At 34.4% G+C, this 17,379-nt stretch overlaps 1 protein-coding gene across 2 annotated transcripts in view; it reads left to right on the top strand.

Annotated features, from left to right (window-relative positions):
* EMCN (endomucin) overlaps nt 1–15,161 on the top strand; it is a 51,337-nt gene extending 36,176 nt beyond the window's left edge. The window contains exons 8-14 of one of the 2 annotated variants that reach the window (XM_072405625.1): nt 563–616; nt 1,568–1,633; nt 4,472–4,540; nt 6,577–6,666; nt 7,927–7,951; nt 11,813–11,874; nt 13,420–15,161. In XM_072405625.1, coding sequence (XP_072261726.1) covers nt 563–616; nt 1,568–1,633; nt 4,472–4,540; nt 6,577–6,666; nt 7,927–7,951; nt 11,813–11,874; nt 13,420–13,466 — 413 coding nt within the window. In that variant the 3' untranslated portion in view covers nt 13,467–15,161. The remainder of the gene's footprint in view (nt 1–562; nt 617–1,567; nt 1,634–4,471; nt 4,541–6,576; nt 6,667–7,926; nt 7,952–11,812; nt 11,875–13,419) is intronic. The other variant, XM_072405626.1, reaches the window with a different exon arrangement.
* The last annotated feature ends 2,218 nt before the right edge of the window (nt 15,162–17,379 follow it).

Genomic DNA, 17,379 nt, shown 5'->3' with positions numbered 1-17,379 from the left:
TTTCTTTCTACTACATTCTACATCAGTATTATATAGAGAACTAGCTTTAGTGGTTTTTCAACCTCAACAACAAACTCATCTTACCACATTTATTCTGAGGTCCTGGAGAGCTGTAAAGACCTCACAGTAGTTTGACCCCTACATCATTCCACCTAAAACAGGAAAATTTGTTTCAGATAGAACCAAGAAATGCATAAATCAAAAATATAAAAACAAATTGTATATGTGGACCGGTAATAAAGACTCATTTTATGTTCTTTTAGGTTACAGCAATTTTTCATTAGTAACCTGATTACTGGCTGGGTACCATGTGCACTGCAGGCACTGGTGGTGCTCCCATATTTTTTAAATAATCTATGAACCCTGTTTAGATACACAACCTCAAAGATTCAATAGATTATGAACTTTTATGATCAAATATACTGAAATGGTTATATATTTTCCTTTTGTAAGTATGTTTTTGTTTTACCTAACTGACTTTAGACATTCATAAATATGCTTTATAATACATTTTGTTATTTACATAAATTGACCATTAAATTATTTTGTTTTATTACTAAAGTGACTACAGAACCAAGTGGTAAAGCACAAACACAACCTACAATACATGACAAAGGTGAGCATTATCCAAATGTCTTGGATCAAAGCAGAATTTCATTTTGGGTGGACAACAGTAAAAGGGCTTAGTCCAACTCATCCTGTGATGAACCAAACTTTGCACATCATAGATTTTCCTTTACTATATTCTTCACAGTAATATAGTAGATAGAAGTTACTAGTTGAGCTCAGAGACCATGCTCCATACTCTGTGGTTATATAGTACATGAAAGTCATATTATTTTTTTCTCTCCTACTTACCCACACCAGATGTAGATGTAGATCAAAAGCCAATCATAAAAATCTCATGATAGTTCCAAAAAGATGTTCAAAGATGTTTTTGCTTGGGCAAAAATAAAATAAATTGAAAATAAGCTCTAGATTTAAACAGACACACTAATTATACTATTATCAGCATCTTACAATCCATTTATAGCAGAGCTCAGAATTAAAGAAAAAAAAGCAAGAACAAGGAGCCAATTAGTTTGTTGCTAACAAGGAATATGCAGCTAGCTAGATAGATAGATAGATAGATAGATAGATAGATAGATAGATAGATAGATAGATAGATAGATAGATGGATGGATGGATAGATAGATAGATAGATAGATAGATAGATAGATAGATAGATAGATAGATAGATGGATGGATGGATAGATGGATGGATAGACATATGAGCTCATCACTGCCCTTTTCCTCCTATATAATGTCCCGATACAGATCAGGGAGAGTTGATGACAGTCTGGCTTTATAAAAAGTAGGTTGAATGGTATCTGGCCTTGATTCAGTCAGAGGAAAAGAAGTGCTGTCAGGCCAGCTCAAGATTAAAGCTTAGTATTGCAACAAAACCTGTTTTTTTTATTTAATCTTTTATTGGGTTACCACATTTTCACTTAAGTTCTGATTAAAAATATACAAGACAAATATGTACTAAAAGGTTGATGATTGTTTCCTTTATTTATGCTCCTAGATTCCATGAAACAGGACAATTCCGATTCAAGTGGTGGTACAAAAAAAACACCTGCTAGTAACAAAGGTAAGCAAATAAACCTATGACTTACTGAATAGTTCACCAACCATTTGTAGATTTATTATGGATTGCAGTACTTGTAGAAAGCACAATCTTTTACTAAGTCTTCTACAGATTTTCTTTAAGCTCTGCTCAGTAGGCCACGTTTACATTTGCAGACAAGTTTTCTGTGACTCCTTACTGTGGCCCAGACAATATGAGGTTAATAGGCCCCCATCGGCCTCACATTAGTACACAATCCTGTCTGATCACTTTTGTCAACTAAAATTTATGAAGACCTATACCAATTTACCTAAACATGCTTGGACCTGGCAACTTTCATCTGAAATCTATTGGTTAGATGTAACTAACCTCTCATAAACCCACAGGCATCTTTATTTTTGTATTAATTATTCTTCTCTGCACCATTTATACACCTTACACCATATAGGATGTAAATTCCATGCTGGCCTGATATAGGCTGGTCACTTACAGGAAGGTTTTCTGGTGCAAACAGTTATTCATCTATTTTAGTATTTAGGTAACATGTTGTACCAAATAAAACCAAATAAAATTTGGTTAATATGCTGATTACTATAATTACATGTACTAACCTCACATAATTATCAGAATTATATTTTTGTAATGGTGGTCAGCTAATATTAATTATTGTGAATTGACTGGATGCAAATAAAATAATACATTTTTAGTATATAAATAGAAAAATGTACACAGTGTTAACAAATAACACATTTTTTGGCGTCCCCAGTTTATATTATTATATTAAGAACAAGTCTAGTTTCTCTAGAAAAGCAAATACAAGTTTTGTTTAAAGAGCTAAAGAAATAAAAATAGCAAATAGCAGCCTCCTCCAGAGTTGGCATGCAGTCATGGATGTATATTGTCTGTGTTTTGGCTAAAATAAAATTGCCATACTGATACCTAGGCTGAACGACCAGATTTCTTTCCTGCTATGTTCTGGGGAGAGAACAGTGACTGAATGACATTCAGAAAAATGTCAGAACACATTGCAGCTGTAAAGGTTCTACCTCTTTCCACCTAAAACAAGAAAACCTGCAAGCAGTAGAGTACTACCTTAAAAAAAAAAGTCATATTATTTTTTTCTCTCCTACTTAGAAGTAGTTTATTTTGAAAACGTATATATCTATTTGTAATATTGTTTTTCTACCAGATAACATAACACAAAACATCAGATCAAGATCAAAACACAAAAAAAAAAACAGAAAAGAAAGAAAAGAAAAAAACAAACATCTAATGAAAAAATGTATTTGTATATGACAGGCAGTCAAACTGCTACTGTTCCATATGGATCATACCCTAGCTGTACAATAATACATTATGTACAAAATGATTTTACAAAGCTGTATTTATTTTAAAATGTCAACTTTTTGAAAAAGGAAGAAATGTTCATTTAATAACTAGGGAAAAAAATAATAGTTTTCTGCCTCTCTGACATTTAGCTGCTGCTTCGTGAAGAAGCATGTTAGATTATTTCTGCTAACTTTAAAGAGAGTAAAAGACCTATTCTTCATTATTTAGGTTACAGCTAAAGTGTGCTGACTTCCAGCATAGGTGAACAGTGGTAAAGAGAAAAAAAACTTGCGGCTTTCTTTAGTGTTTACTATCACCCTAGGTTAGAAAATGTTTTTGTTCTAACTAATGATGAAAAAGAGAAACTTATATGTGTAAGGGTAGATCTATTAATAGTGAACAGCATAACCCAGAATTGAAGGTACAAGTCACTAGATCAGTCTTTGAAGAGTGCCATAAAACCCGAAATTATGTTTAAAGTAAAAGAATGTTCCTACACTTAGGAAGCACTGGATTATTTCAGTTACAGCTTAAACTGTTCTCCTCTTATCAACTTCATGCTGTACAAAGTTATTCAAACCATTAGGTGAGTGCTATGTAGAATAAATGTTTATTGTAACTGGAATTTTACCTTATGGACATATTTTATAATATTACAATGTGGTTGTTTTTGTTTCTATTAGTTTATTTTAACTGAAAATATTTTATACTGGATTACAGCCTTCAGACTATACAAGTAGAAATGCAGTTATTCACTGAAAGCTTGGCATAGCAACTTCCTCTGCTGGGTCACTCTTCTGCATGTCCAAACCCTTGAAGCGTGGGAATTATGTTACTTCCTAGAACACACTGGCATTTGACTCTTATTAAAAAAACAATTATGTGCTCACAACAACTTCAATTAGTGTTTGTCCTTTGTCAAAAATAATTTTGGCTCTCCTTCTGTACTTATATTATATATTTTATTCCCAAACTTTAATGAACAGCTTAACTGCTATTTCAACACTACAAAACTATCAGTTTTCCTTTTTTATTAGGTCATCTGAAATTCTTTAGATCCAGGACTAGTTTGATGAATCTGTTTTTGTATGTGCATAAAAGCATGGAAATGATGTTATCCCCTATAATGCATTGGTTTTCAAATCATAATAAAAGGCAATCATGGGCTAATATCTTCATTTTATTATTTTCTATTCCTATAAATACATTTGTATTTATTCTATACCTAAATTGACATTGGAACTCATATGTCCTGTTTCTTATTTGTTCTCCATGAACAGGCTGGATTTAGAAGAAATAAATTGAATTGTAATTGACCCCCTTTTAGTGTAAGAGGAAAATAAAATCTAGTGGTAGAACAGAAGTACTGCCTGGACAGTTTAGGAATAAAGCCCAATATCGCACCAAAAGCTGTTTAAGTTTTTTAGGGGTACACATTTTTACTGGAGTTCTGATTATACCTATACATTTATGTAGTGAAAGGTTGTGGTTACCAAAATAAAATTATTATTTCCTTTTTCTTTATACTCCAAGATTCCAATAAACAGGACAGTAATGATTCAAGTGGTGCTACAGAAAAACGGGCTGCTACAAGTACCAAAGGTTAGCACTTATATCAACTGTACCCATTATTACAGAAAAGTTCAACAAGCATATGTTGATTTATTATGGAGTGGGGTACTTGAAGAAGGCATAATCTTTTACTGTGCCTTTTACAGATTTTCTTCTAAAATCTGCACAGCAGGCCATATTTATGTTTGTAGACAGGCCTTTTGTGACACCTTAATGTAGTCTCAGGCAGATGTGAGCTTAATGGACTGAACTTGGTCCTACATCAGCTACAATAGGAGTCTTTCCTGTCCAATCACTTTTCCCCAACAAAACCAGCATGAAACCTATTGGTCATGGATTCTTCATGTTTTATTTTCCAGGATTTCTGGAACAAACATGGATTTTTCTAATTTTATCTTAAACTTTACCTGCCCAAGATTTTGTATACTGTCTGGATTTTGGCTCAAAAATAGTCCTTGGAATACCAATAATTTTGCCCTGTTCTGGGAAAAGGACAGTGGGCTGCTAGAATACATTGCACCAGATTTTTCCTGTTGGCTCTGATTCAGCATATGGATCTTGTCCTCCCCACAAATGCAGATCTAGGGGCTCCAATACAAATTTTTACTACTATTAAGGACACATTTCTTCACATAAGGAGTCTTATGTGTTTGTGTTCTCCTCTTAACATTAGGAGTCCTCCTAAAAACCACTTTTGCATCAGATTCTCCACTTAATATTTGTTTCCCTCAAACTCAAATCAGAGTTCCCAAACTCATATTAGAATCACACCTTTACATCAGAGTCTGACCTTCACATCAGCCCCCTCTTTTTCATTAGAACCCCCCTTCAGCAGAGGAGATCCTCTACTACTGTCTTTTTTAGATGGGCTGAGGATAAGGAAATAAGAAAAGTAGATGGTCTCCCTTTTTTGGCTTTGTGTGGCTCAGTGGCCAGATGATAGCCTAATGAATACTTTAAACATGGTTGTGTTTGGTTTGGTCACTAAACAGCAAAAAAGCCCAGTTATTTTTTTTTTGATGATTAGGACTAGGACCCTTCCATAAAAAAAAAATTTTGACAAAGCAATGAAATTAGTGCAAAACACATTTTTATAAAAGATTTCCTGCTTTCCTGATTGTGCAGATATAAAAGAGCCCAAACAGCAGACTAGCCTGTATAAGGGCTGGTCTGAAATATTGGTGACACGTGTCTAATAATGGTCCTAGTTAGTTATAAGGGAAGTCTTTCAGCTTCAGTATATTTGGGCAATGGCAACCACTGTGCTCCTGAACATAGAGCGCCCAATCTTACCGGTAGGTGCTTACATCACATAAGTGATTTGATAGTTCCATCACTGTTCTTATCATATATTTGCCTTATTAATAGGATAATAATAATAGGATGTCACTGCAGAGAGTATGTTTTAGGTAGATATTAGACACCTAGTGAAGGTAGATCTGCTTAATACATTATTAACAAAAAAGTATAACTTGAGCCAAATGTTTTGTATAGCATGGGAAAGCACTTGAGCCACCATATTCTCCTAATCTTTTTCTATTTTAAAATAATCATGTGTGATAGAAAAACAAAAAGTAAAATCTCCAACTCAGCAATAAATATATTTTTCCAGTAGAATGTTGAAGGCTTAATAACTCCAATATTTATTGTTGTTTATGTTCCAAATGGGCAGATTTCTCACGCCTCACCATGGATTGTAAAGTGATTAAGTGTTTTCTGACAAGGTTTAGTGACAATTTCATTAAATATCTGGCTACTGACCATTTTTTATAACGACTGTATTGAATATTGACCTGACTAGTATATGGTTTTAATAAATATTTGACATTCAGAAACATGGCAGCTTACACTTCTCAATATTGGTTAACAAACAGTTTTAATCACATTTTACTACTAAGTATATAGACACAAGATTATTGATTTAGCTTTATTAAGATACTGTCAATGCATGTATTATTAAGAAAAATAAACATTGCTTGTAATACCAATTAAAAAATCTAATTGTTAGTTTATATATAAATTAATCATGGTAAGATCTGATTTAATAATCATACATTTCCTTGCAGGAATTAAAATTGGAGCCGGGTGTGTTGCAGCTGTTATTGCCGTTATTGTCTTAGTAGTCATCTACAAAATATGCCAGCGAAAGCCTCCAAGTAAGAATATTTTTTACAAAATACAAAATTACAAAATGTTACAGTAAAGTCCATCAATAGCTGGGCTTATTTAAACATACATTAGCTTTCTATTACAGATCTGAATATATATCAGTACCTTTTTATTGTTTTGTCAAACATGTGCATAGCAGAGCCGCTGAACCTCAGCCAACTCACATCTATAAAAGCCTGTTTATAACTTACTACCGTAATTAGTGAGGTCTGAAACTAGTGGCTTTATCGCACCCAAAAATGTATAACGCCTACAGGAATCATATCACAACTGACCTGAGAAAACAAAAAGTTAGTTCCAAAACAGGTACAACAACTTGAGCCCCTCACCAGCCCGTGGAGCCGATGTTTCACAATACACTCAAAAGCGGATGTGCAACTGAAGATTATGGAAGCTTGCCATTGAGAATGTATTAAAAATACAGGATCAGAACATCAACCAGGCAAATATTTTATAGAACCAGGGCAGAAATGGACGCTTACATAATCTCTCAGTACAAAAGTCCACTTTAGGGGTAACGTTTGCATTGATAAATATAAAATGTTACTTTTCTTTTTCACATTTTATCTATATTCTGGTATTTAAAGACCAATTCTAAACTTTTTGTAAAACCATGGCTTGCACCTCCTTCTGGCTAGGTTTCGGAGCTAGCTGACCCACTGAATAAAACATATTTAAATGGGTAAATAGTTTATTAATTTATTGCCTAGATGTAAAGCTGGTATTTTGGTGTGAGCCCTTGACCTACAGAATAATTCAAAAACATCCATCATTGCTAAGTGGTTATACTTTCCCCATATGTCATTGCTGGCAGGTCTACATTATATGAAACTGTAACAATGTTAATGAGCCGTGCATCCTAACTTCAGTAACTAAATAGTGCTATGCATTATAGAACAAACACATGCAGGTCCAATAAAAGACCTTAAATCGGTGATGTAGATGGTGCTTATTCCTTTCTTGCTTTCCCTTAAGAGTCATATACTAATATTATGGTTTTGAGGGTTTCCCAAGAAAACTAACTTGATTATTCAGAATTGAAGCACATCAAGGCAGGGACAAAATGTATTATTACAATATATTCACATGTGTTTACAGCGCAATCACACATATATTTCACATTTTGGATAATTTTGAATTGCGTTAATATGAAGGTTGTATTTGCTTGTATATTACTTTAAATTTTTCATGGTTTCAAATATATAGAAATATCTGAAGTAATTCTATTCAATATGGTTTTCTTTTAGCTGCAGAGAATCCTGAAGTAAAAGCGTAAGTAACATTCCGCTATTTCTTTATTAAAACCTATTATTATCAGAAGACCAGAAATGAATGTCTTTGTGAACTGTATGTTCTGTACTATGAATGAATTGAAGCAACTTCAGAAATGTCAGTTGCCCTTACAATGTATGAACAACATCTAACAAACTGAAGTCTAAATTAAATTTATCATGTTTTATTTCTAAAATGTGGGACCTATAAAATAAAAAAGTAGATAATAGTATAAATGACAATATCATTGCTGTAATAATTTCATTCTGTTCTCATCATAATAGTGGTGATGATGACAATATTAATAATTAAAGTAATTGTGTATTGATATTACTAGAGAAAGAAATAGAGCAAGTATCAGCAGTTATACAACCAGACTGCAATAATAGGGCAGTAATTACAATATTCAATCAAATGTTGCCATTTCTACAGTACCTGTTTTGAATAATACTTCAAGGCTGCATGAAATAGAAATTTTGAATATTAATATTATGCCATAAAACACAGAATTATGAGTTTGTATAATTTTACTTGTCTGTAGTGTATTAGTTATTTTAGTTTTAATATTAGTTTACTGATGTTTAGGGGAAAACAGTGAGCACTTACATTTCAGCTGTGAGTAAATTCTGGTGGATCGAATCACCTACTAGCTTTTTATGATTTCTGGCAAATGAACTATTTAGATTTCCTTGACATATATTTTCCAAACTTTTATGAGTTTGCAATTAACTGCAGCAAGAAGTTAGAAGCTCCGGGCAACGGTTCTGTTGTACTTACTGCACATAGCAGGTGGCTTGCATGCAGGGGAAAATATATGATGGTTCACTTTAGGTTGCTGTAGTACAGCTTTACTCTTAATAGGTTTGTGCCATTTTTCACTTGTATTCTTTGTCACAGAAGTAAATGCAACATTTTTACCAGGCCATAAGAACCTCATGAAGGCTAACCAATATTCTGCTAGAAAAATTACAATTTTAAAGATATTAGTATCTTTCAAATGCTTACTTGTAATGGTTTCTCACCAATACAACAAGCAGTGTGTAGTGGATGCATCAATTGAGGTGGCTCTGAACATTTAGTCAGCAAACTTTAATAAATTCCTTAATAATTGCAGTCCCTTCTCTCCTAAAAATGACAAAATTCTACAAAATTTTCCATCAATCTGCTTTGATTTGAGAAACATAACATATAACATTTTTATAATATTATTAAAAAGCAAATCTTTGCGCAGAGACCTCAGTTTTTATCATCTTAGAAAAAACAAAAATGGCCCACAATAGGCTATTTTGATTTTCCATTCAGTAATGTATCCTCTTTTCCCTTATACGCTCATGAAAGTAATACTTAGAAAACAACTTTTCTTTCAAAAACAATATATGTAACTTCTAATGGCGGCCATACTCTGGTCAATAGGAGCATGACCAGGTAAACAATTGTTATCTATTATTGGCCCAATCAAGTGCCAAAAACTCTGCCCCCCCAATAAACAAGTAGTACACCCCAACAAGCAACAACCATTTGGAGCTCTGTTTACTATAACAGGAAGAACCAACAGGGGTGTGCTGTTATAGTTATTGGTGGGGAGTGCTATGTATTGATTTACATTAACTTGTTGGAGTGGGGTTGAAAATTTGTGGTGCTTAATCAGGCAAAGAATGAGCATTTATGATTAATGTTTAAAGAATATATGTCCTGAATTCAATACATTTTTTTTCATTTTATTTGATGATTTTTTTTAATGAATCTAAGCTCTATATTGTAAACTGTAAGTCATCCTTTAATAGAGAATCATCATGTTAACAGGGCCGTTGGATTCACAAGTTATCAGTCTGATATATGACACATGCTTCTCTAAAAATAGATAATTATGATATATGGTAACTAATAAGCCCAGTGCGGTAGGACCAGTATTATAGCAATCATACAGTAATCAAATGTGGCAAGATTCTAAAGGGGCATACTAGGACAAATATTAGGTATATTATGTGTCCACATATTATTTAATATTTTCTGTACCATGTAAGGGAGAATTTACACCCAAGGCTTTCTGAGAAGCAGGAGTGTAGATTAATATGTATATGTATATATCCTAAGTAAATCTTAATCAATTTTTACCTGCAACAACAGGTAAGGGAGTACAAATCCTCTCTTAGATGCACAACCAATTTACTCCTATAATCTGTTACAGAGTAAAAAAAATCACTCCCATGAGTTCCTGGCTTAATTACCTTTGGAAATATTACCCTGCCTGTATCCTTAAGTATTTATTTACAATATTCCAAATAATTACAGTAGATAAACAGACATTAAACAGTATGACATCTTGCAAGATTGTGACCTCAGGGACACAAGGAAGACATTTCAATTAAAATCTTTTAAAAACTGAGAGTAAGAACCATTTATTTTCATTTGAGACATAATTGTATTACATAAATTTATTTTATTACATGGCACACAATTATGGTTGTCATTTGAAAAGGAAGTCTATACACATTATGATGTCCTTGCTTTGCAAATAGTACCACTCCAGATGTCAGGAAATGTACATTTTCAAAGCTCAAGGAGATTCTAAGCTATGATACATACCACCCAAGGTTCCTTTTCTAAGTCTTGAAAGCATTTTATGGAAATATAGGTTGTAGGATTATTAGTAAATGGAAATGAAAGAATAATGTGCCAAATCAGACCCAATGCATCAAGATCTGGGAGGTAAATTACACTTTTTTTTCAGGTGCTCTATGTCTCACTCTGGGATTTTTGATAGGCCCTCACCTTCTTCCTGCATTGGACATGATGTGCCAGAGTATTTTCAGTCAACAGAAAGCTGTAGAAGTTACTTTGGTTGAGCAGTCATGCAGCTGGGAGGAAGCCTATAGACAGAAATTAATACTTAGATTCAATTTAAAACTTATAGCGGACCTAAACTAAAATTTTTACTTAAAAGGGTAGACAATCCTTTTATAAAAAGTAAAAATAGTATTCTTTTTTTTTTAACTGCAAGATCCTTTTTAAAAAAAAGGTGAAGCCCCTCCCCTTTCTGTCTTGATCGCCGCTGCGATCAAGACTACATGGAAGTGCAGAGGCTTCCGGGATACCAAGGCCATGCATCCTCAGAGTCTCTTGGCTGCTCCTTCTGTCTGGTTTTGGGTATGCTTAGAAGGGGCATTTTCCTACACTAAGGGGAAGAGATGCCGATCTCACACACGTGCAGTGAAATCGGGTCTTTTTTTCACCTGAAGATTGTGGCGCCTGGCTATTCCTCTTCACTGGGACAAAGGAGAGTTCCAGGACAGCGTGGGACTTGATCAAGGACTTCTCCAGCACAAATAAGGGATCTGCAGAATTAAAAGTAAATGTAATTTTTTAAATTTTCAGTTTAGTTCCACTTTAAGGAATTCAAGATAAAATTATCAAATAGTCTAGGATCATCCCACATCACCTTTCTTAAAAACAGGTTAATATCATTCTGTGATTTGCTCATTATAGAGGACATGCTGCTTAACATGAAGAATACATATATGGTGTCATATACTGTAAATCTGTATAAATAATTTTAGGAATTTTAAGTCTTCATTTTTATTACTCTGTGATTATACCATTATAGGGAATTATGCTCTGCAATGGGTGTCTATTTTTAAATGTTTTCACCCCAGATTTACCAAATTGTTGCCTAAAATGTACTTATTTTTCACATTAGATTAAAGGTATGAATTGAGAGTAGAGGTTGATTCACATATTTTCTAATTAAATCCAGTAGAAAACTTTGCAATTTTGCAGAAAAAAATTGCAAAAAAAAATCTTAATATCCTTATGTTTCAAATGGTAAATTATAATTAACATGTATGTTTTTTTCTGTTAAAGGTCTGCTGAAACTAAGGAGAATGTTAAACTGCTTTCTGTAAAAACAGATACTCCTAATTCCGGTAGGGGTCTCAGAACAATATCTGTTACTGCAATGCCATATGTATTGATATTTTGTATTTTCATTGGAAATAAAATAAAGTTAACATTGGCAAACGGGGCCCAGTCCACCCAATCATGTCTAATAGGCTAATATTCATTTTGCCTATATTATATATCTCCTGGGAACTGCATTAGTGACACCTTCATGCCATTGGTCCTGACTCTATTCCGATCTTTAGGGTATGAGTGCTTCAAGATGTGTTGCCACTTTTCCTGTTGCATTTTCCATAATAAAAAGCCAGTAGAAATGTACCTCTCCACAGCAGGCAGAAAATCTATGTGCCTTTATTAACAGTACAGTACCCATGGAAATCTCCATATTTCCAATCTCTTAGCAGCTCCATGCAAATACTACACATCCTCTTTCTCAGCTTGAGACTATAATGCACCAAAAATGTTATTGTGCCTTTATTCTGTATAGTATATGTTGCAGTATATTGTTCCTGGAGATCTAAGGATGACCATTCTAAACTTGGCAGTCTCCCTGCATATTTTATAACTCTCATGCCCTCTTCCTTGCAGCACTACTAATTCTCTGTTAAGTGATTAAATGCTGCCTGCACTGATTGTGAAGAAGTAGGAAAAACTTTGAAATGCAGTTTTTGCCTTTGGGATCCTTGTTAAATTTGGGATGCAGGAATGTGCCAGCAAGAAATACCTAAATACTTATTTTAGAGAGGAAAGATTAAGCTAATGTGCACTATGTCTGCAAAGGCAAAATAACATAAAATTGTTTAAATGAATACTTATCTGTAAAACCTTAAAATGTACATATTATTAAACTATGATAAATTCCCAGCTACTAATATATTTACTGAGCACTGCGTCTTGCAAAAGAGATTAAACATACTTGGCCAGATCACAAATGTAGGATGAACTGCATTTGATCTGGTTTCAAATAACTTGGCTTGCAAGACACCAAAATAATTCTAGGATTATTTATGAATTATGCCCCTGTCTGTTGGAATCCCATTGGCTTGTACCTTAATCAAGTTACAATAAAACTTAAGACATGCTAAAGTTACATGCTCAGATATTGATTGAGAGACCACCCCAGGGATATTTTACACTGGTTATTCTGTAGCAGCAATTAATGCTGTCAATCATTGGCCAACGATTCGCAACAATTTATATTTGGTGATTCAACTTCTTCCTATCAGTGCTTTGTAGTGTAGAAGATGTGTGGATGTGTAGAAGTCAATAGGGAAATATTACAGTTGTAGCTAGCTAATTTTTATCTCACCATCAACAATCTGTAGCTTAAACTAGTGATTTGAAGCTAAATCCATAGAGGTGAATTTTTTTGTAGCTTTGTGGTTTATTTGTCGCTCAAATAAATTGGTTGTGTGACATGGCCCCTACTGTTTAGAAAACCAGCTAGATGATTTAGGTCTAAATGTATGATGAATATCTGACACTTGTATTTGAATATTTGGCCTATATAGTAAGCAAGACTCTGTATTATAACATTTTTTAATTTATGTATTCATTTTTTATTTTACAAGATATGAAGAGGACATCATCAAACCAAATGGAAAGTATTGAATGCTGAAAACCAAATCACCAACATTTTTAAAGAAGATTTTTAATACTTTCCCTAAACTACAAGGAGTTTTCTCAATTACATTTGTACACGGTTAATGCAAGAAACCCCATGCATTTATATGTCTCAAATGCCAATATGCCATGTAATAACCTGTTTTTAAAATTGAGAATAACATTTGTTTTGTTTTTAAATAAACTTGTCTAGTCATTGTTACAGAAATAGAAAACTATGATCAGACTGGCAGTGAGTTTGAGATCTGTTTACTGCTTTCCTAAAGCCCTGAGCCAATTCCTCAGTTCAGAAAATGCAAAGGGGTAGCAGTGCGAGCCACTGAGAATAAAGGTTCCAGTCGCCAGAAATGTCTGTTGCCACCGCCAGTCTGAACATAGCCTCCTACAAAAGTAGCACAAGCCATTATTTTGTTATTAATATATTAGGCATGAAACCCACCTTTGTTTGTCTTTCTGATTATCAAGCCAGTAGCCAGCCACCACACCTAGTTCTGCCCACTGCCTCTTGCTGACACTTTCCAGTTGTGAGCTGCAGTGCCTGGAAGGGGATGGAAAAGCATGTGAGGCACAAATGAAAGAGGATTTGGCTCAGCCAGGGAAGGCAAATTCATTTCATTTATTCTTTTCATTCATTCATTAAAAGTAATGTTTGTTTTCTTTATGAGTTTGTGCATCATATATTTGTAAATGCAATTTAGTTTTAAACAGAGCACAGAAAAGTTAGACCCTCTTATAAGGTATAACTTGCTATCTGAGTCCTTGTTAGGGACATGCATCACAGTTTGCATCACTTGTGATTGATTGATTTACTTTAATTAGAATAGAGAATGATCACTCTGGAATGGATAATTCACTTTAAGAATACTTGCAAGAAAATGTAAAAATAGTATGACTTTTGCTTGCACATGATTGGATGGCTAATTCACTAAGGAAAAAAAACTTTGTAAGAACTAAAGTTTGATAAGTGAATAGCCTGAACCTTTTAAGCAAATCGATGCCAACGTAAAACTTATCACCGGAGCAATAGGTGAGGGAAATTCCTCAGATGAGGGCACCTGTTCTGATGACACCTTGATAAGATGTGAATTGTGTTTACTTTGTAGACAGTCACACTTCCAAGAAAGGAAGTGAAAAGAAATGTCAGATAGACATAAATATTCAAAAAAACCCTGATAGAAGGTTAAACCTTTCCCTACTCTATCTAAAGACAATAATTTAGCTTTATGTTGACATTAATCCCTACTTAACTTCTTGGTGAATCACCTACCCAAATATATAAAACCTGTGAATTCATCTATACCCTCTTGGTATACTGAGGGTACTTTTTTTATATTTGTAAGCAATAGCAAGGACACTTGTCCCATTGTTGTTCATGTTGCTTGTCAGACTAAACATTAAAGTATTTTAAATGTATTGGAGCATCCAGTAAATAAATGGTTATATAACTCTCAGCAAGCCATCAATCTGTGTTTTACCTCTTTCTAGTGTCTATTCAAATGTCAGAAAGTGTGGACAAATAAAGTTTAAACAGACGATGGGGCTTCAAATCTGTAAAACCGGTTGTATTGTTTATATTAAATCAGCTGATATTTCTTCTATTGTTGTCAAATTGTGGGTTGTTCATACTATACATTGTCTGTTGCCATTTTTTTTAATTTGTACTTAATAAAAATATGTATTTTCTATGTGAGTATGTGGTGTGTTACTGCATTAGGTAATGATTTACAGGCAAACAATAAAAAAGAAATATACAGTGTTACAGTATATATATATTTATATATATATATATATATATATATATATATATACACACATTTATATGTGTGTGTTCTGGTGGCCATTGTCAGAAAGACAGAAAGCGATGGTAAACCTGACATTTTATAGTCCTAAAACAGGTAACAACAAAAATAAACAAACCAAGATTTTAACCAATCCTTTTTAAACCGGAGCAATAGGTGAGGTAAATTTCTCAGATGAGAGCACCTGTTCTGATGACACCTCGATAAGATGTGAATTGTGTGTACTTTGTCATGCCGATAGGCATGACGGATATCTGCTTAGGCAAGTGGTAGCATACTGGTACCACAATGTTGTTCCAGTGTACGACTGGGTTGTTATGGTTTTATTTTTTGAGGTAATTATATTTTATGTCCTACAGTTTGTGTCATCTGGATGCTGCCATTGCTAACTGCAGTCATGTTCTGGATAGGAGCTTAATGGACATTCATGCGGGCATTATTGGGTTGCAGGAAACAAGGTTTTCTACATCATCACGCCCAAGATATTTTCACAAAAATTACCCGCAAGTTTTCCAATCGGTATTTACAAAAAAAAAAAGGGGGGTACTGCTAGCATTCCATAGATTAGTACCCTTTAGCTGTGAGTTGGAGGTAGCGGACCCTACTGGCCACTACCTACCACTACAGGGGAAAATCTATAATGCTGAAATTACTCTTGTGACTTACTATGCACCCAACAACCACCATGTGCAATTCCTAACTCATTTATTCTCTGTTATTACCAAACATGTTAAAGGTATGTTATTGCTGATGGGAGACTCCAACCTAACACTAGATCCCAAGCTAGATCATTCTGATCCAAGCAGTGCCAAAACTCTATCATCCCAGTCTCAAACATTTTCAGAATTACTTTCACAAAATAGTATGACTGATGTTAGGAGAGAGACCAACCCCAGAATGAAGGATTACACGTTCTATTTATCATCACATGATGATAAATAACTCATATTGATCATATATTTGCTAAGCTCTCTTTCCTTCCCTTGGTGCGTAGAACAAACATTTTGGCCACCCCTTGGTCTGACCACTCTCCGGTCTTGATGGAAAGTATCTCGCTGATACCCAGATCCACTGAGTTCCATTGGTGCTTAAATGACACACTATTATCCACCCCTTTGGGGGTTCTGGAGATGGAACAAAAACCCTGTTTTTATTTTGATGTCAACAGCTCTTCTGTGACTTCGCAAATTACGTTGTGGAATGCCCATGAGGCAACTATGAAGGGCTTTCCAATTCAAATGGCCTTTCAGCGGAAAAAAAGAGGAATAGGAAAATGACAGAACTCACAGACAGATTAGAGAGCCTGGAGACTCAACTAAAATGTTACCCTTCCAAACAATTGGGAGTAGATGTACAACAGACCAGGGTGGATATAAATGTGTTGTTTGATTACCAAGTGGAGAAACAAATCAGATGGTCCAAAAGACATTTTTATGCTAGAGCAAATAAGCCAGGCATGATGCTAGCCAAGGTGTTAAATCCCTGGTTGTCCTCTGCGACTCTGGTGAAGCTTAAACTTCCCATCCGTGATATCACTGCTAATCCAGCAACTATATGTACGCATTTTGAGAAAATTCTTTCCAAATTATACGGTACTCAACTAGACTTGGATGTCAGTGGAGCAGATAAACTCTTTTCCACCATAACCCTTCCAGTACTAAACACTCATATGAAAGACTTAATGGAGGCTGAGATCACCACAAAAGAGGTTATGGCGGCTATTAAAACCCTTAAGACCAACAAAACCCCAGGCCCAGACAGGTTTTCTGACCAATACTTTAAAAGTTTATGGATATATTGGCCCCCAAATTAGAAAATGTGTTTAATTATTTGAGAGACTACCCCCAACATCCTTTGTCCTCCCTTCTGGCCCATGTAGTGATGCTCCTCAAACCAGGCAAGGACCTCCTAGATTTACATAATAACCAGCCTATTTCCTTACTAAATATTGACATTAAATTATTAACTAAAATCTTGGGCACTAGGTTGAAAAAGTTTTATTGGCCGATAGTACACAAAGCCCTGAAAGGGTTTGTGCCAGGTAGGCAAGCCCCAGACAGCACTAGGAGGATAATCAGCATTATACAATACATACAGCATCGCAAAATT

The sequence above is a fragment of the Pyxicephalus adspersus genome, chromosome 3 (assembly GCF_032062135.1).
Source record: "Pyxicephalus adspersus chromosome 3, UCB_Pads_2.0, whole genome shotgun sequence".
In the NCBI taxonomy this organism is placed as follows: domain Eukaryota; kingdom Metazoa; phylum Chordata; class Amphibia; order Anura; family Pyxicephalidae; genus Pyxicephalus; species Pyxicephalus adspersus.
This window is presented reverse-complemented; position numbering and strand designations above follow the sequence as displayed.